This window comes from Chiloscyllium plagiosum, unplaced genomic scaffold (assembly GCF_037043375.1).
Source record: "Chiloscyllium plagiosum isolate Xiang-an unplaced genomic scaffold, Cpla_swu_hap1 HiC_scaffold_5, whole genome shotgun sequence".
NCBI lineage: Eukaryota > Metazoa > Chordata > Chondrichthyes > Orectolobiformes > Hemiscylliidae > Chiloscyllium > Chiloscyllium plagiosum.
Genome location: NW_028270143.1, coordinates 96933766 through 96959210, shown reverse-complemented (window position 1 = coordinate 96959210; position 25445 = coordinate 96933766). Strand labels below are relative to the sequence as shown.

General features: G+C 40.8%; 1 protein-coding gene across 4 annotated transcripts in view; it reads left to right on the top strand.

Moving 5' to 3' along the window:
* nrp1a (neuropilin 1a) overlaps positions 1 to 25445 on the top strand; it is a 182822-nt gene that overhangs the window by 38962 nt on the left and 118415 nt on the right. For all 4 annotated transcript variants that reach the window (XM_043690622.2, XM_087987524.1, XM_043690621.2 and 1 more), the window contains exon 3: positions 8091 to 8272. In XM_043690622.2, coding sequence (XP_043546557.1) covers positions 8091 to 8272 — 182 coding nt within the window. The remainder of the gene's footprint in view (positions 1 to 8090; positions 8273 to 25445) is intronic.

Here is a 25445-nt window from a genome sequence, read left to right as displayed (position 1 = left end):
AGGCAAGTGAGGAGTATTCTGTCATGTTCCTGACCTGACCTGTGCTTTGTAGGTGATGGATAGGCCTTGTGGGAACAGAAGGTGAGTTACTTATTGCAGGATGCCCAGCCTCTGGCCACTCTTTCAGCAACAGTATTTGTGTTGGCTTATCCATTTCAGTTTCTGGTCATTGGTTACCCCCACAATGTTCAGAATGGGGATTCAGAGGTGTTAATCCAATTAAATGTCAAAAAGTGATGGTTAGATTCTCTCTTGCTGTAGATGGTCATTACCTGGCACATTTGTACCGTGAATGTTAGTTGCCACTTTCTAGCCCAAACCTGGACATTGACCAGGTCTTGTTGCATTTGGACATGGACTGCTTCAGGACCTGAGGATTCACTATCTGAGTATTGATTGATTAACTGAATTTCCATTTCAGCAGTAACCATTGTGGGATTTGAACCCATATCACAAGAACATTAACCTGGTCCAGTAACAGTATCATAAAACACCACCTTTCCATCATTTGCCAACCTGCTGCCCTGTCTCTGTTAAAACCAGAACTGACAGATTGGGGCCAGGATTAGAATTTTACCAGTTTAACATCCCACACAGTCTAAGTCTGTCACTTTGGTGGTCTCATATTCTTTCTCAAATCTCTGTTCAACTCATTTTGTGACATTGTGTTCATATTTTGTTCCTCAGTGCTGTGAAAGTCTATATTGTTTATTGAAGTTAGATTAGAAATGGCTTAAAATGCTGCAAAATTCTAATGTAAGTGTTTGTAGGTGTTTATAAGCAAAGTTATTGGTGTCACATGATAGTCTTAAAATTTATTACTGCACCAAGTTTGTATAAACATTCACCCAGTATTTACGCATTTCATAGCTTTCAACATTTGACATGCTATTGGCTGTCACTTGTTTTTGCTAATGAAAGTTTGACTTTATATATTTACCATCCATCACACTTATTGGTAGCACTTCCACCTCTGAGTCAGACGTTTCTGGATTCCAGTCTCACTTCAGGAATTGAGCTCAAAGGTCAAGCCTGACTCGTTATTCTAATAGTGAGGGAGTCCTATCTCGACGGAAGTCTGTTTTACTGATGTGATGTTAAACTGAGGCCATATTTGCCCATAAAAGAACCCATTGAGTAGAGGAGCAGGGGTCATCCTTCATATTCTGGCCTATATTTATCTCTCATTCAACATCACAATATTAGATTATCTGACCAATTATCATATTGATCTATCTGGAGCTTCGCAGTAGCCTAACGGGTTACCATGTTTATTATATTATAACAGTGACTGCACTTCAAAAGCAATTGGTAGGCTGTAAGATTCATTGGGATACTTTGAGGTTGTAAAACGTGCTGTGGAAATGTCAGTCTTTCTTTTTATGCAAAATATTCCGCAGCATGAGTCTAATCTCCCATTGCCATTGCCAGTCACAGCACGGATTGCCTATATCTCATGTTTCCATTGAATTTACTTCATTTCCAATTGCTGCAGCTGACTTGCTTTGGTATATCTAACATCATGTGACAGGAAGTGTCTATTTGTTTACTGCATTGGAATTAATTGAGTGTCTCAGCAAATATATCCCGAGGCAGTTTAATCAGAACGTTTTTAAAAAGTGTTCAAAATACTTTTGGTCATGTACACATTATTTACACAACGTATGTCATAGGTTTTTGATGTGGTTGAGGGGTTGCAGATCTTAGTGAGAAAATATCTTGTGAAGTTTATCTGTCAGTGGAGCCCTGAGGTTGTGTACTCAGTTTGGGCCAGACTTTCATAGATCTGTCATTGTACCTAACACAATAAAATCCTCATTCTCACACCCTCTGATACATCTTAATGTCTGATATAATGACTTCTCTTCATCATAGGAAACCACAACTCACTCTCTGTAGCTCAGTCCTTGCACTCCTTGATGCACATGCCTTTTATATGATCTCTAAAGATGACATTATCTTGTTGAACCACTCCTTTTAGAGTACTGAACCCTTTTTGATAACATTTTTTAGATTATGTTCACTTTTGCTGTACAACCCTGTAGTAATGAGGGGCAGCGCTCATCATGCAGCTCAATTCCAATCTTTTTCACAATATACTTCCATTTTCATACCTGAAAATTGCCAAGAAGATGATTGCAGAGATCTGAATATGTTTCTCCATTTTTCTGAAGTCATGTTTAAGTGTGCACAACTTTGCAGTTTAACACTATGTTGTTGACTTTTAAACTGTCACCAATGTTCTAAGACACTGAGAAGCACCAAAACAAATCACATTAGCTAGCACCAAGTGACAGTCATTAGGATGCAACTTCACTATTTTTTCAGGTGTGATATCAGGCAGTTCTGTTGTTTATACATTGCCATTCCTTCTGTCAATACACTACAGTAATTGCTCAGAGCTGTTAGTATGTGACTTGAAAACATCAGCTTAATGTTGACACTCTGTTACTATCAAGCTGCAAAAGTCACTCTTTCCCTGGTGCATAGTTGAGGGCTGCTTGTGGAAGAGTTTGCTGCTGGCAAGGAGCTACACTACCAGCAGTGCATATCAGCAATGTGGGCAGTCCTTACATCATTTCCTCTCCATGAACAGAACAAACATTTCCAAATGCCAAAAAGCACTCCCAGTAGGTGAGGCTGCATTCCTAGAGTTCAGTAAGTTGTTTTACACAATTCAGTGTGAAAATAACAGTTCCTTTTCTTAAGCAATCATATATTCACACAAATTCACACATGTAAACAGGCACAGTAATGTTCAAATACACAAACACACAACTAGACACACATCCACACAAACAGACACCCACCCACACCAGTAGATACATAATAACACTAGTTGACCACCCACCAATACCAGTAAACACATAGCCACACCCGTAGTCACGCAACCATGCTGATAGACACATAGTCACGCACTAGTTGACACCCACCCACACCAGTAGGTACATAGCCACACCTACAGACACACAGACAAACCAATAGACACATAGTCATGGTAGGAGACACATGCCCACACCAGTCAACACATAGCTACACCAGTAGGCATATATCCACATCAGTAGATACACACCTACACCAGTAGACACACACTTGCACCAGTAGAAACATACCTACATCAATAAATACACATCTGCAACAGTAGTCACACACCATACCTGTAGACACATACCCATACCAGTTCAGTAGCAGGGGGAGTATTTAGTCAGATGGGAGTGCAGCAGGTGGGGAAATGCCATATTCCTGTCTTCAAGTCACTGGTGATTCCCTGCCACCAACTGTAGTTCTTAAGTGTCCAATTAATGCCTACCTAAAGGTCTGTCTTGATGGTATTGGTATAATCCAGTATGGCCAGGGACTTAGCATGGGGCAGCACAAAAGTCATGTAGGACAGTGTGCAGACTGTCAGGCTGTCCCTCACTCAAAGATGCTTGATGTTTGATCCAGAGACTTACCACAAGGAAAGGAGAGTGTCTGCTGAGAGCCACACCCTGGCCTTGTTGTCAATGCCTCCCATGACTCAACTCAACTGCAGCCTGGGATCCAGTAATGATACTGGGCCTTGGGTGAGTGTGGTCCTGGCAGCAAGCACAACCTTCCCAGTGGACTGCTGTTCATGGGGTCCTTAATTGAGGAAAGGCCAATGACTGGTCTGTCTTGTGCCTGAGTAATGCAGCTGCCCTTCCTGGAAAGAGGTGCCTCTTATCAGCTCTATAGCTGGTGGCTAAGACCCGTGTCATTGCCATAAGACTGAGACACAAATACACAGACACACAAATACTGTCACCTAAACAATACTCAGGTATGTGCAAATATAGAGACTGACACAATTCAAGTGGAGACACTACCACGCACACACTAAATGAGCTTAGATTATTTGAATGTAAGTGCTTATTAATCGGTCTATGCTTGAGAACATTGTTTGGCAGAGTGAGAATTGAGACAGGGAGGACTAGTATAATCACGTGAGAAATTTGGACTTGTAAAATATTACCTTAATTATTTTAAGTTAACATTGAAAATTTGGTACAGAAGTGACCACAATAAAACTTCAACCCCAACATTATTGATAGATAGGAATTTGCTCACAGCACAGATCAGTAAAATAACTGATTACAAAAAGTATTTCACAATTAATAACTTTGAAGCAATTATTTACCGAATACATTAACAAACAACAAAACCTCTAATTAAAGTGTAACATTATTGTGAGAACTTCAATGCACTACCAGACAAAAATCGACAGTAAGCAATGGAATCATTAACCAATGATTTGGTTAAAGGTGTAGATTATAAGGAAAATTTTACAGGAGAAAAGAGTTGAGACAGTTCAAGGGATCTAAAGAAATAATGGTGAAACAAAGGAAATGAGGGATACTCAAGAGACAAGAGTGCTACATTCTCAAAAAGTCATAGAGATGTACAGCATGGAAACAGACAGTTCAGTCCAACCCATCCATGCCGACCAGATATCCCAACCCAATCTAGTCCCACCTGCCAGCACCCGGCCCATATCCCTCCAAACCCTTTCTATTCATATACCCATCCAAATGTCTCTTAAATGTTGCAATTGTACCAGCCTCCTCCACTTCCTCTGGCAGCTCATTCCATACACGTACCACCCTCTGTGTGAAAACATTGCCCCTTAGGTCTCTTTTATAGCTTTCTCCTCTCACCCTAAATCTATGCCCTCTAGTTCTGGACTCCCCGACACCAGGGAAAAGACTTTGCTTATTTACCTAATCCATGCTCCTCATAATTTTATAAACCTCTATAAGGTCACCCCTCAGCCTCCGGTGCTCCAGGGAAAACAGCCCCAGCCTGTTCAGCATCTCCCCATAGCTCAAATCCTCCAACCCTGGCAACATCCTTGTAAACCTTTTCTGAACCCTTTCAAGTTTCATAACATCTTTCCGATAGGAAGGAGACCAGAATTGCACACAATATTCCAACAGTGGCCTAACCAATGTCCTGTACAGCTGCAACATGACCTCCCAACTCCTGTATTCAATACTCTGACCAATAAAGGAAAGCATACCAAACGCCTTCTTCACTATCCTATCTATCTGCGTCTCCACTTTCAAGGAGCTATGAAACTGCAGTCCAAGGTCTCTTTGTTCAGCAACACTCCCCAGGACCTTACCATTAAGTGTATAAGTCCTGCTAAGATTTTCTTTCCCAAAATGCAGCACCTCACATTTATCTGAATTAAACTCCATCTGCCACTTCTCAGCCCATTGACCCATCTAATCCAGATCATGTTGTAATCTGAGGTAACCCTCTTCACTGTCCACTACACCTCCAATTTTCATGTCATCTGTAAACTTACTAACTGTACCTCTTATGCTCGCATCCAAATCATTTATGTAAATGACAAAAAGCAGATAAGTGGAGTACCACTGCACCAATCCTTGTGGTACTCCACTGGTCACAGGCTTCCAGTCTGAAAAACAACCCTCCACCACCACCCTCTGTCTTATACCTTTGAGCCCCCCGTTCTGTATCCAAATGGCTAGTTCTCCCTGTATTCCGTGAGATCTAACCTTGCTAACCAGTCTCCCATGGGGAACCTTGTCGAACACCTTACTGAAGTCCATATAGATCACATCTACTGCTCTGCCTTCATCAATCCTCTTTGATTCTTCCTCAAAAATCTCAGTCAAGTTTGTGAGACATGATTTCCCACGCACAAAACCATGTTGACTATCCCTAATCAGTCCTTGCCTTTCCAAATACATGTACATCCTGTCCCTCATGATTCCCTCCAACAACTTGCCCACCACTGACGTCAGGCTCACTGGTCTATGGTTCCCTGGCTTGTCCTTACCACCCTTCTTGAACAGTGGCACCACGTAAGCCAACCTCCATTCTTCCAGCACCTCACCTGTGACTGTCAATGATACAAATATCTCAGCAAGTGGCCCAACAATCACTTCTCTAGCTTCCCATGGAGTTCTAGGGTGCACCTGATCAGGTCCTGGGGATTTATCCACTTTTATGCATTTCAAGACATCCAGCACGTCCTCCTCTGTAGTATGGATATTTTGCAAGATGTCACCATCTGTTTCCCTATAGTCTATATCTTCCTTAACCTTTTCCACAGTAAACACTGATGCAAAATACTCATTTAGTATCTCCCTCATTTTCTGCGGCTCCATATAAAGGCCGCCTTGCTGATCTTTGAGGGGCCCTACTCTCTCCCTAGTTACCCTTTTGTCCTTAATGTATTTGTAAAAACCCTTTGGATTCTCCTTAATTCTGTTTGCCAAAGCTATCTCATGTCCCCGTTTTGCCCTCCTGATTTCCCTCTTAAGTATACTCCTACTTCCTTTATACTCTAAGGATTCACTCGATCTATCCTGTCTATACCTGACATATGCTTCCTTCTTTTTCTTAATCAAACCCTCAAATTCTTTAGTCATCCAGTCTCAAAAGGACATTCTAGATATTACAAAGGGGTTAGGCCATGATGGAATTTGAATACAGGGATGAACATTCAATGAACTGAAACATTGGATGACCAGGAGCCACTGGAAACTAGTGAGCACAAGGAGATGGGCCAATAGGATAGTGTGAATATGGATATGGACAACAACATTTTGGACAAACTGAAGCATATGAATAATGGAGGATAGAGACTGAGCAAGAGAATTTTGGATTATTGAAATCTGGTGGTGAGAGGTTTGGAAGCAGATGTTCTGAGGCAGGAGTACAGATGGTTTGTGTTATATATGGCCTAATTAGATTATCTCAATCAATGACAAAGAAATCTATATGAACATTTGTCACTTGGATTCTACTTTCTAGCATTCTGAATGGTAGAGACCAGGGCCTTGATCTATATACCGAGACAACCAATCTCAACCAGTGAAGCTGTTCGGATTTAATCTTCAATGACTCTGGGCCAGGGAAGGAAATAAGACTATACAAGCTCCCTGCTGCACATTAGCTTTAAGTGATGTGGCTCATTATTCTAGTCTTATTGCCCAATGTAGAACAGCTAAAGGAATCAGTGACCTTGCAAGCCCCAGTATGACTCAGTATCCGAATACACAGGGTATTGTGCCCACTAGAATGTGTGCTGAAATAAATGTCAGGTAAAGATTAACTGGAATGCAAAGTACTGGGCTAATGGTAAGATTCCTGGTAGTGTAGATGAGCGGAGAGATCTCTGTGTTCAGGTACATAGATCCTTGAAAGTTGCCACCCAGGTTGACAGGGTTGTTAAGAAGGCATACAGTGTTTTAGCTTTTATTAATAGAGGGATCGAGTTGTGGAACCATGAGGTTATGCTACAGCTGTACAAAACTCTCGTGCGGTTGCACTTGGAGTATTGTGTACAGTTCTGGTCACTGCATTATAAGAAGGATGTGGAAGCTTTGGAAAGGGTGCAGAGGAGATTTACTAGGATGTTGCCTGATATGGAGGGAAGGTCTTACGAGGAAAGGCTGAGGGACTTGAGGCTGTTTTTGTTGGAGAGAAGAAGGTTGAGAGGTGACTTAATAGAGACATATAAGATAATCAAAGGGTTAGATAGGGTGGACAGGGAGAGCCTTTTTCCAAGTATGGTGACAGCGAGCACGAAGGGGCATAGCTTTAAATTGAGGGGTGATAGATATAGGACAGATGTCAGAGGTGGTTTCTTTACTCAGAGAGTAGTAAGGGTATGGAATGCTTTGCCTGCAACGTAGATTCGCCAACTTTAAGTACATTTAAGTCATCATTGGACAGGCATATGGACGTACATGGAATAGTGTAGGTTAGATGGGCTTCAGATTGGTATGACAGGTCGGCGCAACATCGAGGGTCAAAGGGCCTGTACTGCACTGTAATGTTCTATGTTCTAAGATTAGGTTGTGATGCTTAGACTACTCAAAATCTATCTCACTTGTGCACAGGTGCTTTCTAAATCTAGCATTCAGCAGGCTGCATTAAGGAAGGAAAGACATGGATAACCTTTCAAGATCATTGGTCAATGGTGATTCAGGTATCCACATTTTAGATGTATGGAAGCAAGAAAAAGAATGAATGATTGTTGAATACATTAACAATGGAACGCTTCTAATTAAATTCCCTGTGTTTTCCCTCAGATATGATTTTGTGGAGGTACGAGACGGTGGAGATGAGAAAGCACCATCCCTGGGAAAATTCTGTGGGAAGATTGCCCCTTCTCCACAGATCTCCACAGGACCACTGCTATATGTAAAGTTTGTGTCCGACTATGAAACACACGGAGCTGGCTTCTCCATCCGTTATGAAATTTTCAAAACAGGTTGGTCACACTGATTTTGCCGCAGTAATTCCATTGGAGGGTTTTGCAAGACATATTGAGTGGTTTTTTTCCCCAATTTATTTGAAACAAAAGATTCAAAGTTATCCCAAAATTTGTACTGCTGTAATAGTTGAAAACAATTTTGTGCAGAATGCAAACTTAACTTTCATCAAACTTACTTTCTATGGAAATACAGCATGTAAGTTTAATTTCAAAAGAGTGTGTTTTGACAAGCGTCTATTTCCACTGATTTCTACTAAATTAAAATGCAAACTAATGGACTTGGCTGTCAGTCAAACTTTCAGTCATTTTTGGTCAGTTCTCAGTCTGTTCAGTAATGTGCTATGTTGGCAAAGCAAGAGCAAAATGAGATTACTCTTAGTGGTCTCTGTGTGCAAGAACCTCAGAGCCATGGTTTTTACCCATTTGTGCTACATCTGTGATTGATCAAAAATGTCCAAGGAATTTTAATGGGCACTCATGCAGCTAAATCTTCATGTCTTGACGCAGTTCCCTATTCAGTTTTCTCCTTCACATTGACAGGCGTCAAGGAACTGCTGCCATTTCGTGTAGGTCAAGAGCTTGTTCTGATAAATAATAATGTTAAAAATAATTCTTTACAAATCATGCAATCTTGTAACGTAATCCTTGTGACTTTGACAAACTGGTACCATAACTTGATCTTTAAAATTGTAGTTACTCAAAGCCATTACAGTTTACCATTCTGTTAAGTCCAACATAGATTACCTCTTATGGTATTCTGAAACTTGCTTTAAATTTGTATGTGAACACTGAAGCTGAAACCAAAGTCAGAAAAAATGTAATGTCAATGACTGTCAGGTTTAATATGGAAGTAGTGCAATAATGTAATTACAATAGTCCCACCACCACCGAACTCCCTACCAAAACGCACCCACTATTCCTAGGGAACTAATTCAATGCAAAACAGAGATGAATTGGCAAGATAGGGAAAATTTGCCAACACAACAAGCAATCTCTTGGTGTGCAGTAAATGCCAGAGAATCAATATGCAGTACATAACTGTATTTGATTAAAGAACATATACTTTAAAGACAAATTAATTCTTTTCATATGAGGGGACACAGCTGGTTTGTTGGAAGTATTTAAGATGCTTGTTGTATCATATTATGTACAGCACAAACAAGTGAAATGATTCAATATTCTTTTACATTTGCTGTCTCAAGCACTAAAGCTGTTTCATCTTCTGAAATTTGCCCCAACCTTAAAGTGTACAAAATGACAACAAATATAGAGCATGAGTTCAACTGCTGCTTTTAGTGCAAGGCTTATCCACTGTGGGCAGAAGCGAATTGTCCACTGTTCAAAAAACTCTAACCCTGAAAAACAATAGTCTAATTTCTGTTTGCAGATCATTAACCCCATGGTTCTGTGTTCTGGAGTTTCTCATGAACAGATGTAGACGTCTGCATGGTCTCTGGAAAGGCTTCCTGCTCTAGTTGATATGAAGTAGTTTCGGTCTTAATGAGTTCAACAGAACGATTACACTCATTGCATTAAACCCATTGCTGTCAGTGATGGGTTAATGACTTTAATTCCAGGACATTTGAAGGACAATTTCTGAAAATTGTGTTTAGTACAGATATACTTGAATGGTTTGTCTAATAGGATCATTTGGATAAAAGTACTGTTTTGGTTACCATGGAGGTGGCCCCATAAGAGGACTGTACTGCATAGTTTGTAACGGCACATTGAAAATGATAATGTAAAGCTTAACTCCAGCCAGTTTTACTGTCTCATATAAATTAACTTTGAAAGCTGTAAGTGAATGGTTGAAGGTGATTCCTGAGCACAATGTTTTTCTTGTGCTATTCCTGTGCCCTAGTTGGGAAGTTTATAATTTGTTTGCAAATCAATCATGATTCAACAGGCAATAGGGAATGATGACAGGGCCACAAATCCTTTAGGAAAATGGTTTGAGTCAAAATTTGATTGGAAGACAAATACCCATGTAGATAAGAATTCAATTTTCACATAGTATGCCTAAGGATCCAAACAATCTGGTTCTGTGTTCAAAAATAGTTCAAGTTTTGGTCCACCAATAGGAAAGGGACAAACCAGTTTACCCGCCATTCTTTAATTCTCCATGTTGAAGCCCTAGGCTGCAGGGAGTCATAAAGAGAGAAGGGAATTGTAATCATCTGGCTACAGATCATAACCTCAGGCCACACAATGTCAGAGTCATTGAGTTGTGCAGCACAGAAACAGATCCTTCGGTCCAACTCGTCCATGTCAACCAAGTTTCCCAAACTAAACTAGTCCCTCTTGCTTACATTTGGCCCATATCCCTCTAAACCATTCCTATTTATGCAGCTGTCCAAATGTATTTTACATCTTGTAACTATACCTGCATCCACCACTTCCTCTGGCAGTTCATTCCACAGCGAACCACCCTCTATGTGAATAAATTGCCCCTCAGGTCCCTTTTAGATTTTTCTCCTCTCACCTTAAAAAAATGCCCCTAGTTTTGAACTTCCCCACCCTGTGGAAAAGACATTTGCTATCCACCTTATCCATACCCCACATGATTTTATAAACCTCTATAAGGTCATCCCGCAAGCTCCTACGTTCCAGTGATTAGTATTATGTCTGGCAACCATAGTTTTACCAGACCATAGGCTGCCCGCTCATTATAAGTGGTGTTGAAACGTAAGGGGTCATCATACCTCAGCAAAGGAAGAGATTGAGAACAAGATTCTTTTCATGGTAGCCTTAGTTGGTGTGGAAATTGACCCCGCGAAGTTGGCACATGCCACATCACAAACCAGCCATCCAGCCAACTGAACTAAACCCACCTTGTCCGTAAGGGCAGAAAACTGCTATCCTTACCCGGTTTGGCCTGCGTATGACACCAGACCCACAGCAATGTGATACATTCTTAGCTGCCTTCTGGTCAATTATTAATGAGCAATAAATGCTGGTTTGGCCAGTGACACCCGCAATCTGTGAATGAATTTTAAAAAAAAGTACATGTTGCGTCTCTGTGAGACACCTCTGGTATTTTTAAAGGGCTTGATTAATTCAGATTTGAAATGTGGACATTTGCAAATACGTTGATAAGTAAACAATTCAAAGCACTTCAGCATTTCACATATATCATGGGTGTGCTGGAACATCAAACATACAGCTATTGACAAGGATCAGATAATTGTCTTTCTGAAGAATTTATTCATGTTTCTTTGTTGCTGATTAACTGTGTACTGTACTGTGTACTGGAGCAGTATAAATACAACATGTGGATCAAAAAGCACCCCATCTCGTGCTTATTTAACTCAGAGAATGGTGACAGTTGTCAAAGACAGGCATTCTGTATGGGTTTGTATGGTGTAATTCATCAAAATTATAAATGACAGTTATTTCCTCATGGTATTCGCTGTCTAAGTAGAAGCAGAGTTTTATCGGCTGTTTGCTGGTGGGGGCAGAGGAAGAGTTGCTTCCAAAGTTGAATTTTGCAGATTTTATTTATCTATGAGCTAATAACGTGCTATCCCTTGTTAACACTCTTTGCAAGGATTTTCACATTGGTAATGTCCACATGGCTGTCCTGTCCTATTTCCAATTAATGAGACAGTCTATAACCCTGGAATTTTGTTTTCATGCCTCCCCACCACTCTTCAACACTCCCCACTCCCTCTCCACTGCCTTTCCTTTCTATCCCACTGTCCCTCACAACCTCTATTCCTTTCCTTTGCCCCTCCTCTCTTCACCGTTTCTTATCCTGTTCTAACAACAGTCATCCCTCATCTTTGCAATCTCTCGCCTCTACCCAGCCTTGAGCTAAATATTTTGCAGCTAAAGATGAATAATTTTATCTTGATTTCCCAAGTGTCAAACCATGAATGGTTATCTAGTTCAGGAACACAGAGAAGTTGGAATTTCAGATTGGGGTTGGAAAGAAAATGCATATAATCTTTGGAATGTGGTACAGCCAAACAATTGCAGGTCTATTGGGAAAGGGCAGGGCAGTGTGACAAGCTAAATTGCTCTTGCAGCATGTTGTCCTGGATATTGTGGACGGAATAACCTCTTTCAATGCCTTGGTGAAAGTAAGGATGGCAGACGCTGGAGTAAAAAAGTGTGGCACTGGGAAAGCATAGCAAATCAGCAGCATTCAAGGAGCAGGAGAGTCAACATTTCGGGCATAAGTTTTTCCAGCAACAGATTTTTTAGCTCTGATCTCCAGCATCTGCAGTCCTCACATTCTCCTTGTCCATTCTATAATCCTGTAAGGAAGACATTACATTGGGAAGCCTTGTGGTTTAGCTGAAAGTCTTCCAATTGACTAACCTTAATCCAGTTCAATAAACAAAGTTGTCATTATTCTCCACTTTTCTACTTTGATTCCTCTAGTTGTCTCCTGTCATCTAGAGCACACTTTGCCTCATGCAGCCATAGTTTGTCCAAATGGCTGTTTTTCACAGGTCAAGGGCATAGGCAGAGAACTGACTCCAGTCCTGTTCTTTTCCAATGTCCAAACACGTTCTTTAAGCAGGGAGGCTACAAAAGAAATGGAGGCATTTGCATTTATATAGCACTTTTTCAAAACCTCAGCTTATCCCATTATGCAGTCCATAGGAAGTGTTATAATGTAGGTAAGAGGGCAGCCAGATTTTGAGTTCCACAAATGACTAGAGGATCTGTCAGCCATTTGTTAAATGTTAGAGTGAAAATGAGGAAAGATTTCCCTGTTCTTTAAGATAGTCCCATCGGATTTTTAGATCTATCTGAGGACAAGGGCTTGGTTTCCCATCTTAACCAATGTACTCTGACAGTGTAGTGATCCCTTAGTACTGCACTGGAGTGTCAGCCTATATTCTGCATTGGGTTGGTCCTGACCCCAGTCTCCTGACTCAGATCCAAGAATGCTAAAACTAAGTCATAGCTGACACTATAAAGTATTTCTTGATAATGATCAAGAGTGAGAACTTTTCTTATAAAAGGTGTATAATAAAAGGATGGAATCTTATCGGGGTCTGAGTGATGTGGGCTACAATGAAATGTGTAGCAGAATCAGATGAGAAATCTGATGATGCCCGCGTTGATGTTGGGAGCATCTCTTGTCTTCTATGTTTTTGCCAAGCGGTGTAGCGAATATCTCACTCGACAGCAGTGAGATGCATGCCAAGGAGAATAATTCCTGAAGAAGGGCTAATGCCCGAAACGTCGATTCTCCTGTTCCCTAGATGCTGCCTGACCTGCTGCGCTTTTCCAGCAACACATTTCCGTCTAAGGAGAATAATAGTTTGTTAAATACCTTAGTAATCCCACAAAGCACCTCATTAATATTCAGATTTCTATCTTACTACATGCAGCAAACAAGCCAGACTTGGAAAAATCCTAACATAGAAATCAGAGCCAGTACCTGGTGATTTCAGTTTGCCACTCACTCCTCGGGAACTCCATATTGGACATTGGGCATCAACATTTTAACACATGCTCTGTGGGCATCAGCTACATGCAATCCATATCCATGGACATTGGCATCCAGGATGTGCCAGCCTCTAATAAGCCATATGGCACATTTCTGATTCACTTACAGACACTTCAGTGCAACACCTCATTGGCCAACAGCAGCTATCATTGTAAGGCTGCAGCAAGGACTCATGGACTGGACTAGACTGCATCCCCGGGCTCTTCACTTGCTGGCATAACACTTGCTCGCTCTGCGCTTACTTAGATCCTAACTGCATCACTGCCGTGCGTTGCCTTGTCTTGACGTTTTGCCTTTTGCCCCCTCAGCCAGAGTTACCAGGCTCAAATAACTTCTTTCTTGCCGTGCAGACACAAAGCCAGGAAACATGGCCGTAATTGTCAGCAAGCCTCAGTCAAGTCAAGGAGAACAGCCTTTGCTGAGGGGGGATTACCAGCACAGAAAGGCAAGACTGGCATCTGATACCAGTCCAGGGGCTTAGATATGGTCAGTTAGCCACTCAGGCCAATGGCAGTCAGGATGCTGTATACATATGGGTTGAGAATCAGAAGCAGAAAGCAGCCCATGGCCCACCTTGACTCTTTTTACCTTATTGGAAGCTGCTTTCCTCCTGAAATGGAAAAGAGGCAAATATTAAAGGCGATGAAAGTGGGAGGCAAAGCTGTTACTTGCCATGCAGGTGGGGGAAAGACCCAAGCGAGTGAGTGGTGCAGAGGGCTGTTGCAGTGAGAGTGATGAAGATGTTGCAGTGAGAGTGGTGTAGCATGGGCTTTGGGAGGAGGTGGGTGCTGTAACAGCGAGTGAATGGGAGGTATCAGAGAGAAGATGGTGGTACTTAATGCTACGCTGTAGTGAAGTTCATTGACCTTCTTCCTCCAATGCTGGGCATTCCTGCAGACGCCTGAGACTGCAGTACCCAAGTAACAATCTCAGATCTGGTTGTTGCAGTCTGGTATCAAATCTGTGTGGTTAGTTCAGGGGTAAGAGGAGGTCCGATGTCTATACTACCCCTTAGAGCAGGACCTTCACATCCCTGTCAGCAAAGCAAGGTGCCAATTTGGCCCCCGTTTACCATGTCTAGGGCAAATGTTAGGATCTGTGCAAGACAACTTCAGACTCCAGTTCAATTTAGTTCATTAGCTAATGTGGTTTTAGTCTGTGGTGCTTCCAAACTGGGAGAGCCTGTGTAGAAGTCTTCAAGTTGCCGGAACTGAAAAAAGTTTAGGCCATCAGAATTGCAAATGCTTGATGCAAGTAGACTGAGAAAAGAGTCATAAAACTACCTCAGCAGTCCAAGGAAAAGAAATTGTGAAGAGTCAATTATGGAAAAGAAGGGCTAGGAATGATATTCCAATGACCATCTGTGAAAGCATGTGTTGGGCAACAGGTTGAAATTTGGAACAAAAACAGAAATTCCTGGGACAGCTCAGTAATTCTGAAGAAGGGATCCATAACATTAATTCTGCTTTCTCTCCACGGATGCTGCCTGACCTGCTGAGTTTTGCCAGCAACTTCTGATTTCTTTCATCCGCAGTTCTTTGGTCTTTTTTGGTTAGGTTGAAATTTATTTTTGCTGTTTGTGTTAAGATCTTTCTAACTGTTTTATAGCTTTTTATTTGATTTTGAGTGATAAATTTATGTTCTGTTATTAAGGAACACCTGCAGCCTTCACTGAGTATGTTTCAGTGAATAGCCATCACGTTAACCAACTGCAGCAATTAAACAAAATGATCCATCAAGGTAGGCTTCTCTCTGGGATTTGACATAGCCAGTATTACGATCAGCCAGGACCATAACATTGTTGAAAAGAACTGAACATCTTTATAGCTGTCTTTTTTTTTGATCATCAGAAATGACTTGACAGCAGAGGCCAGAGATCAAACCTGTGACCTCACTGGTCTACTGGTCATTTGTGCTTGTGCTGCTTCCTTAAGACTCAATAGCTTTGTTATTTCTTCTCACATGCTTAATCAAGACTTTTCCACATTTTTCACATTTTTGAGTGAGTGAGTGAAGCATTTCTTTCTTGATTGATCAACTGCTAAACGCTAATCATGCAGAAAACCCGTTTCTCATATGCTTTTCCTCAGTTATCTGTTTATTGGACTGTCAGTCACACATGGCTGTTCTCCTCCCTTTGCTACATACACAGGGACAGCCACGCTAGCTTACTCACATTGAATATTGGATGCGCATACAAAAATTAGATAATGGCTAGGGCAATTTTCTGATGAATGATTGACTGAGGTGCTCATTATTGAATGACCTCAACCACACTGAGCAAGGCGACAAATCACAGCCTTCAGCTGAATGCCATTCTATTTAAAGAGGGTGATGGGTTAAGTGTAAAGGAGGCAGACACATTTTGGAAGTCACAGCGATTGTACACGCCGTTAACATCTAGACAAAAGCTCCTTTTATCAGGATGGTGGAGTTCAAAGTGCAAGATTGACTGTCAAGTTTTTGAAGGCTCTATGAAAAAGTAGCCCTTAAACTGCTAAAACTGCGAAAAGTTAATTTGATTTTATGACACCTGAAGATATGATTACCGTTGCTGCAATAACAATGCAGGGGGAATACTGTCAATGAATATTACATGTCAAGATTCATTTTGTCAGCATACAAGTTGAAAGTTTAATAATAATTCAATAATAATAATACAAGCTTTCTCTTTGAATATTGTCAATTAAAACAAATCACATTTGTTCTCTATGCAGCTAATCTCAGTAATTTCTTCCCAATTATCTACAATTATTGGTCAGTAATTCGAAATGTAATTTACTTGCTTGTGGAATTATGCCAGATACTTTGAAATCCATCAAAGTCACACTTATCACCTTTATCTATTCTACTTATTTAATCATTGTATACACATACACGATCTATGAATGCGCCGTAACTGGTGTGTAGAGACGTATATAAAACTAGACAGTACAATGTATCTGATCTCCTATTTGAGAGATTTTCTTACATACCTCTGGAACAGGTGAGACTTGAACCTCATCACAAGAGCACCCTTATTTATAGATTCACTTTACAAATACAAATGTACCTCACCTTTATCTGTTTCACAGCTACACAATACAACTGTTCTGATTGCTGAAGAGAAATAGCATTGATAACATTTAAAAACAATTTCAAATACCAGTGAATAGCTGAAAATGATGACACAACATGATTTCATGTTTTAAAACTTTTGTTATAAGAAATACCGAGAAACACTGTTGACTATACACTCTTTTGTAGGCAACTTAAAACTACACAGATCTTTTCTCCTTTATATTTAAACTCATGGCACTTCCCCTGGTGTTAGAATTCTTATAGTGAGCAACCCAGTCATTTCCCGCTTCCAACGTCTTCATGTTTTTCAGTTTTGCTGAGTCGTAATTTTAACAGACTCTCCGGACTCAGGGCTCTCTTTCTCAGTTTTCAGAGAACTTCTAAATCCATTATCAGCAATTAAGCATGCTCTGATGATTCTCCTTCCCTATGGCCATACCAGAATGAGTCTCTTGGATTTCTTAAATAGCTGTTGAATATGTCTCTTCCACTAGAGACTGTCTCCGTCTGAGATCGGGTTTCAGTTGGAGAGGACCTGCTACTTCCTTTTTTTTCTGACTGCCTTGACTACAGTTTCTCTCCTTCCTTGCTTTCTTCTTCTTCCCCAGAAGCATGGAGCTGGAAAGTTTATTCCCCATTAGCCCAGTGAACTTCACACATTTCTCAGGTAGTCCCTTCACTGAGCTAAGCTAGTTGTCAGGCTGAACCCAGAAAAATCACAAACTGCTCTTGTTTAGCATAATTTTAACGACATAGTCCAAATCGCATCCTATACATACAAATATACTTCACCTGCCTGATCCAAAGGTATAATTCAAACACATTCTCAACAAAAATCCCACCCACGCATTCCTCATCTACATGCATATTGACGTATGCAGTTTAGATCAGAAAACTTATAAAATGGTAACAATACAGAAGGAGTCCATTCAGCCAATTGTATCCATACTAGATTGTCACTTGGGAAACCCAGCTAGTCCTACTCCACTACCCTTTCCCCATCAGCCTGCAAAGAGTTTGTTCTTTAGGAACTTGTCGGATTCTCTTTCGAAAGTTATGGCTGGATTTGGTCCAACACATTCTTGGGCACTGTATTTAACAGCCTAACTATTTTCTTCACAATTTATTTTTCCTTATGTCACCATTTTTTTGCTAGTCACCTTAACAGGATGCTGTCTTGTTCACATTCCTTCTACCGATGTGATCAATGTTCTCTTTTACTCTGTTTCAACTCTTCACAAGATATTTAACAAAAACATATCAAGATATGGTCTGTAAATTCTTCACTGGGCGCATGTCCAGGTACTCAAATGACTGTTACAAAGATATCAATTAAATAATTTTCCATTGGTCTGCCCTATAGACTTGGAGTTGTTTTTAAAATTCAAATTGAAAGAAAATGAAAACTTTCTGAATCTGCATTGAAGGTGATGGAAATAGCACTGAGTTAGTTTGTGTTTTTTTTAAGAAGTAATATTGAACAACCCTGTGGTAATTTAGATTGGGCGGCACGGTGGCTCAGTGGTTAGCACTGCTGCCTCACAGCGCCAGGAACCCAGGTTTGAATCTCACCTTGAGTGACTGTCTGTGTGGAGTTTGCACATTCTCCCCATGTCTGTGGATTTCCTCTGGGAGCTCCGGTTTCCTCCCACAATCCAAAGATGTGCAGATTAGGTGCATTGACCATGCTAAATTGTCCACAGTGTTCAGGAATATGTAGGTTAGGGGTAAATAATAGGGGGGTGGGTTACACTTCGGAGAGTCGGTATGGACTTGTAGGCCTAACAGCCTGTTTCCACGCTGTAGGGATTCTATGACTCACTTCCACACCCTAATGAGGCAAAAGTGAGGACTGCAGATGCTGGAAACCAGAGTTTAGATCAGAGTGGTGCTGGAAAAGCACAGCAGGTCAGGCAGCATCCGAGGAGCAGGAAAATCGACGTTTCAGACAAAAACCTTTCCCCAGCTAATGAGCCAACTGTTTTATTTGAGGGTGAGTCCTTTTTTGGTTCTTTCCCTTCTCCTGCCTGGGTTTTCTTTGCTACACACCAACCCTGGAGGAAAGAACAAGCTGGATTGCTCCAGGCTACTGTGATTTTCAGGGACAGTTTTTCAGGATGCACAGAAACAGGTACAGGGCTAGCATTAACTATGCACTCCTCTTCCCTATTTATTCTGGTAGCTCAGTGCACAAGAAAAGTTTGAAACAAAAACAGAAATAGCACAATGATGTCAGGCAACATCTGTGAGAGAGCAATCAAGTTAACATTCCAGGCTGAAAGAGTTTGTTGTTTCACTGGAACATCAGATGCCCCCTTAAGTAATGTTATCAGCTCTTTGGCTTTAATTGTTCTCATTTTTGTTGCAACCTTTTTTGCTGATATCACAAAGATAGGTCAGCAAGTAAATTGTAAGTAATGTGCAACTGTCCATTTTAGCAGGAAGAATAAAAAAGAAGCATATTATCTAAAAGGTGAGAGATTGTGGAGTTGAGAGATGTAAAGGCCATGTCTTGGTGCTTGAATCCCAAAAGATGCAGATGCAGTTAGTTTTTGTATAGAATGTTATTGGTTATTGTGAGGAGAATTATGGAGGTTATGATTCAATTATGGAGGGTATTGGTGAAATCACATCTGGAGTAATGTACATAACGCTGGTCACCTTATTTAATAATGAATGTAAATATGTTTGAAATAATTCAGAGAAGGTTTACCAGACTCATAGCTGAAATGAATGAGCCAGTTAATGGGAAAGGTTTGGACAGACTAGGCTTGTATCTGCTGGAATTTAGAAGAGTAAGAGGCAGCTTTATTGCAACTTATAAGTTCCTGAGAGGTCTTAAAATGATGGGTGTAGAATTGTTCCTTTTTTGGGAGAGTCCAGAACCAACAGTTACTTTTGCAAAGTAAGTAGCTGTCCATTTAAAACCGAGATGAGGAGATTTTGGTTTTCACACCAGGATTGTGAGTCTTCAAAACTTCAAAAGTGGTTTGATTCCAGCTGATGTTATTACTGTACGTGTCAGATCTCAGACTGAAATCTGGCTCAATAGGTCACTTTATGTTTTGTTTTAGTTTTAATGAGGTGGACTCTCACTGACGAACAAGAACACAATTTTGCAGATGTTGTTTAAACAAGAAAACAGAAGTTTATTAAGCAAAAGAAATACAAATGAAATAGAATGAACCAATTGTTTATCTGTAATACACATTCAGAGTTTTAAACACAATAAAAATATAATGATATTAATACCAAAACACTCTTTTACCAATTCTCAAAAAAGGTCCTAAATACCCTACCCACTGTAAACCTTTTACAGTATTCACACCGGAATCTTTTTAATCTAACAGCTCAATAGGTTAAAAATAACAATGAATTTAACTTCTAAACTGGAATTACTGATTGTTTATTCATGGAGGTATAATACACCTGAACCTGAATATACTCAACTTCAAGTAACCTCTTCAGGGTTTTATCATAAAAACTTTTGGTTTGGGACTATGACTAACTCCTTACTCTAACAAAGTCTAGTTTGCTATAGCCTTCCTTTCTCAGGAGCACTACTCTCTACATGTACTTCCTTGTAAGGATTTCACAGAATTGCCCAAAACAATGTACCACTGAACCAAAAGCCTTTCCATCTGAGCTATGGGTGCTTCTTTTAAGCTAAAAAACTATTCGGTCTAGAAATTTCCAACAGATCTTCAAGCATAATGGCTCACCTGTGAAATCCTAAAGTAAACATAAAATCATTTGGTTGTTAAAGTAGCCTTTACAAAATGTTTTACAAGTTATCACCATAGCTACCCAAATACTTACAAGTTAATTATTAACTTCAAACACATACAAAACCTGTAGATTATAAGTCAGTCATTCAAAGCTTCAAAGTAGTCATGGCTCTGCATTTGTGACATAAACTGATTTGTTTTGTTATCATATAATTTATTTTAAATTTGAGAGATAGATAGATTATTGGTAAACATGAGGGGGTGAATGGTTATTGTGGATGGGCAGGAAGCTAGATTAATCAGATCAGCAATGATTTTATTGAATGGCAGAGCAGGCTAAACTAACCAAGTTACCTTCTTCAGCTTCTTAATCACATATACTTATGTTATGCTATGCTATTAAGGTTAAGTTCATTTTCCACCTTAGCTGCTCTGGGAAGCAGCAAGGTTTTTGCATTATAACATAAAAATCTTTATCACAAGAAAATTTGAGTATAGGAGCAAGGAGGACTTCCTTCAATTTTCAAGGACATTAGTGAGACTGTAGCTAATATATTGTGCGCAGTTCTGGTCCCCTTGTCTAAGGAAGGCTTTACTTAGAGATTCATCATACTGATTTCTGAGATGGTGGGAGAGATTGAGGAGACTGAGTCCAGAATTCTTCAAGGGATAGACAAGTGAGACACAGAAAGGATATTATCCCTGGCTGTGGGTTTAGACCAAGGACAGTCTCAGAATAAAAGGCAAACCATTTGGGATTGAGATGAGTGGGAACATCTCCACTCAGAGAGTGATGAACCTTTTGAATTCTCTACCTCGAGGACTGTCATTAAGTTCAAGATTGATAGATTTCTAGTTACTAATGGCATCAAGGGATATAGGGTCAGTGTTGTAATATAGATGTGGAGGTAGATGACCAGATGACCTAGAATAGCAGAACATACTCAAAGGCCTGAACGGCCGACTCCTACTCCTATGTTCTTTGTAACAATAGCACCCCTATAATTGTATTTGCATGAGATTCCAGGATATGGTTAATGGTCTAGAGGGAAGCATGATAGTGATTTTCATGGCATTATTGCTTGCCCTTCCTGATGTCAGAAGCTGCAAGGGAGGGAAAGGTGAAGTAAGCTTAATGCATCATTGCAGTATCTTAGAGAATAGATGGCTATTGTGTGCAGGAAATAGAACTGCTGGAGACTGAATATGCTCATGTTGAGGCTGATCAGTTGAACTAAACTGTCCTGAATAGCATTGTGCTTCTTCGCTTTTGCCAAGGCTGCACTCATCTTGGCCAATGGTGAGTGTCAGTTTGAGAATTGCTGGTCCACAGGCTGGCACCAGATCGGCCCTTCACTGAAGTTAGAGCATACTTGCCCTGTTGGCAGCTCCTAAGAAGTTAGCGAGACTGTCCTGTAATGATCCTGCTTTTGGTTATCTCTTACACACTGGAAGAAAGCAATAAGTCACTCTTCAACTGCCTCCTCGCAGTCACACAGCTGAGATTGGTGACATGGATATGGATATTGTTGGAACATACCAAATACCTTATCATTCTGTCTCTCAGGGTGTCACAACTCCAATGACCTGTGTCACCCCACACAAAACTAATTTTCTACAGGTTTCAGGTTTTACCCATGTTGATAGATGTTTTGTGCATAATGTAATTTATTCTATTGGCGTTCTTGCTCATTTCACAGCATCGGAACACGATAATTAACTCCAGTAAGAATGAAAAATGATAACCAACTGCATTTAATTATCACATTATGTCTGGCACTGTGCGATGCATCTAAAACATGTTTAAAAACAAATCTCAGCTTCACGATTACGAATCTGGCAAACACAGTGTCTTTATATGAAATTGTGTCACTCAGGCTCAGGAGGTCCTGTGTTCAAACTGAGCTCTTTAAACAACCTCAGTGCCACTGGGCAGAGATGGCAAGAGTTTACAAAGTATTCCTACCTAGTTCCAGATTGCTATCCAGTCTGTGCACATTGGGATATAAGAAATAGGACTGGGAGTAAGTCATTCGGCCTCTCAAGCCTGTTCAGCCCGTTCATTACCATCAAGGCTGATCTCATTGTGGCCTCAACTTCCCTTTCCTGTGTGTCTCTCCATAATGCTTGACTCAATTATCACCTGAGTCTAACACAGATTTGAATATGTTCAGTGACCCAGTCTCTACTTCTCTTGAGTGTTGTGAATTTCGAAGATTTGAGAGACAAAATTCCTCCTAATGTCCATCTTAATTGGACAATGCTTTAGTCTGAAACTAAGCCCCCTAATTCTTGGTTTCCCCACATCCACTCAACATCTGCACCACCATGGCTCCTCGGAACCTCCTCTGTTTCAATAAGATCATCTTTCATTCTTCTAAAGGCCTCATTTGGCAATCTGTGAGATAATTCTTAATCAGGACTGAGGATGTCTTGCTTCAATTCGATGGGCTTTGTGATGGTTGATGTAATCTGCAGACTACTCCGTGCGCAGGGTAGTTGGTGTTTGGTGGGTTGTGTAGATGAGTTGTTTGGAGGCTCCCTCTGAAATCTCGGCTTCTTCTCTGTGGTCTCTTGGCAATGTGGTCAATGCCTCATCAATGCCACTCTTGTCCATTTTGGTTGGTCAGGTCTCCCAGGAGTTAACAAGGATGTTTCGATCTCTTCAGGAATGGTTTGAGGACCTCCCTAAAGTGTTTCTGCTGTCCTCCTGGAAGTATTCTATCATAGCTAAGTTCCAAGTAGTGCAGTTGCTCTGGGAGTCTGCTGTCGGGCAGATATAATTAATATAATCTGCCCATGTTTCTTGATACTCAGCATGCTTGTTTGGGAGAGGATGGTGCTGTGGGGCCATTCTGCTCACCGCAGGTTTTGGATGATCTTGGGTTGACACAGCTAGTAGTACCCATCCAGTTGCTTCAAGATACTGGCTGAATGCCAACGATTATAGGCACAATCAGCTCATCTTTTCTCATCACAAGATTCAATCTAGCGAACCTGATGCGAACTGCCTCCAATGGAGGTTTATCCCATTAGATCAGTGAATGTATGACATGGATGAGAGCACAGGCATGTTCAGCAATGATACCCGTCCTTCCCATGAAGCCTGTTGATGTTCAAAGCAAATGCAAACCCATGTAAGAAATAAAATGCTGTGCCATGCCCATTGTTTGGTTAATGTGAAAGGCTAGCATTTGGCAGGTACACTCGCAAATATCTCCAACTCAATATTATTGCTGCTGCTCTTTATAACTTGAAATGCTTGATGTAAATCTCTGGAATGCTTTTATTTAACAGCTTCCTTTCAAGCTTCAGAGACTTAATGACTTTTCAGTTATTTCTGCAAGAAGTGATGAGGCATTGTATAAATGTGTGCTTCTTCATTTTCAATGCTGCTCAGAATAAAGAGGAAAAATACATGTATGTGTGCAAAGCTTGGACTAACTACTGCAATTTATCAGTTCATTTCATTACAACACTTTATAGCAACACCTGTGTCAACACTGGTCGCCCTGTATCCCAATGACAGGCACATGTTGTATGCATTAACTCTTCTACCCTGTGTGTCAGTGCACGATAGGTCGCATCTGGCTAGCAAACAGAATCACTCCCTGTGGAAACATATGCCAGGACTCCCTCAGCTCGTAGAGACTTGTGTATCCCACTGGTGTTTGTAAAATACTGCATTCTCCATATAAAACCTTCTTTAAGATTTAAATTAACAACAGGAAAGGTACAATTACTATTTCTCTGGTGGGCGGCTGAAATTTCAAGACTCTGCACTTACCTCTTCCTTCGCCTGTGCAGCATTAGGAATGCCATCCTATTTAGTGCTGGAAGTCACATAAAGCTAAGCTATTAAACCTTAAGAAACAGGCTTTTATGTCAAAGGCCACAATTATTGTTCAGCAAGAATGTTGTATAGGTCTCTGCTTGATCATAATGTACTCCAATTAATGAAGTTTGGTCTAATTATCAACAGTGGCTTATTGCATTTACCCTATGAACTTGCACAAGGCCAGCACTGGCTGCAGTAGTCTCCTGTTACACCTAATTCTATCACCTCTACCTACTGGTAAAGTGCCACAGGTCATCATTTACTGAGTGTTGTTAATGTTTACATGTGGCAACAGTTATATGAATTAAAACCCTACCAGTAGTTTTTTTTAAGATATAACATTGTTCGGAACATCAAAGATCTTCAGGATTGTAACTGTGCAACATGAAGGGTAAACAAGTGAACGTACAGAGACACAAGGGTGACAGGGTAGCTCAGTGTTAGCACTGCTGCCTCACAGCACCAGGAGCTCAGATTCAATTCTACATTCGGGAGGAGGAACTGTCTGTGTGGAGTTTGCATGTTCTCCCTGTGTCTGTGTGGATTTCCTTCCACAGTCCAAAAATGTGCAGATTAGGCGGATTGGCCAGACTAAATTGTCCTGTAGTATCCAAGGATGTGCAGGCTAAGTGGATTAGCCATGGGAAATGCAGGGTTATAGGGTGGAGGATTGGGTTTGGTGAGGTGCCCTTCAGAGGGTTGCTGCAGTCTTGATGGGCCAAGTGGCATCTTTCTGCAATGTATGGATTCTAGGAGCATATCGGGTGATTGCATTTTGGCTGAAAGTCAACTGAAGCTGAAATACATATTTATCACTGATGCTTTCCCATTCTACCATCACACACACCACCAACACCACCCCCCCACCCCCCAACCTCTTCCAGCCCATAGACTCTTCGTTCAAAGGTTGGAAAAATCCAAGGCCCTCCCAGAATATTTCCACTGGACTACAAGTTAGGCCCGAACCTGGAAAATACAGGCCACTCATTCCTTTTCTAAGATTATGCTATATTTGCTCCTACTGATGTATGCTCCAGAGATGGGGCTTTACCAGAACAAAGAGTACCATCTCCTTAG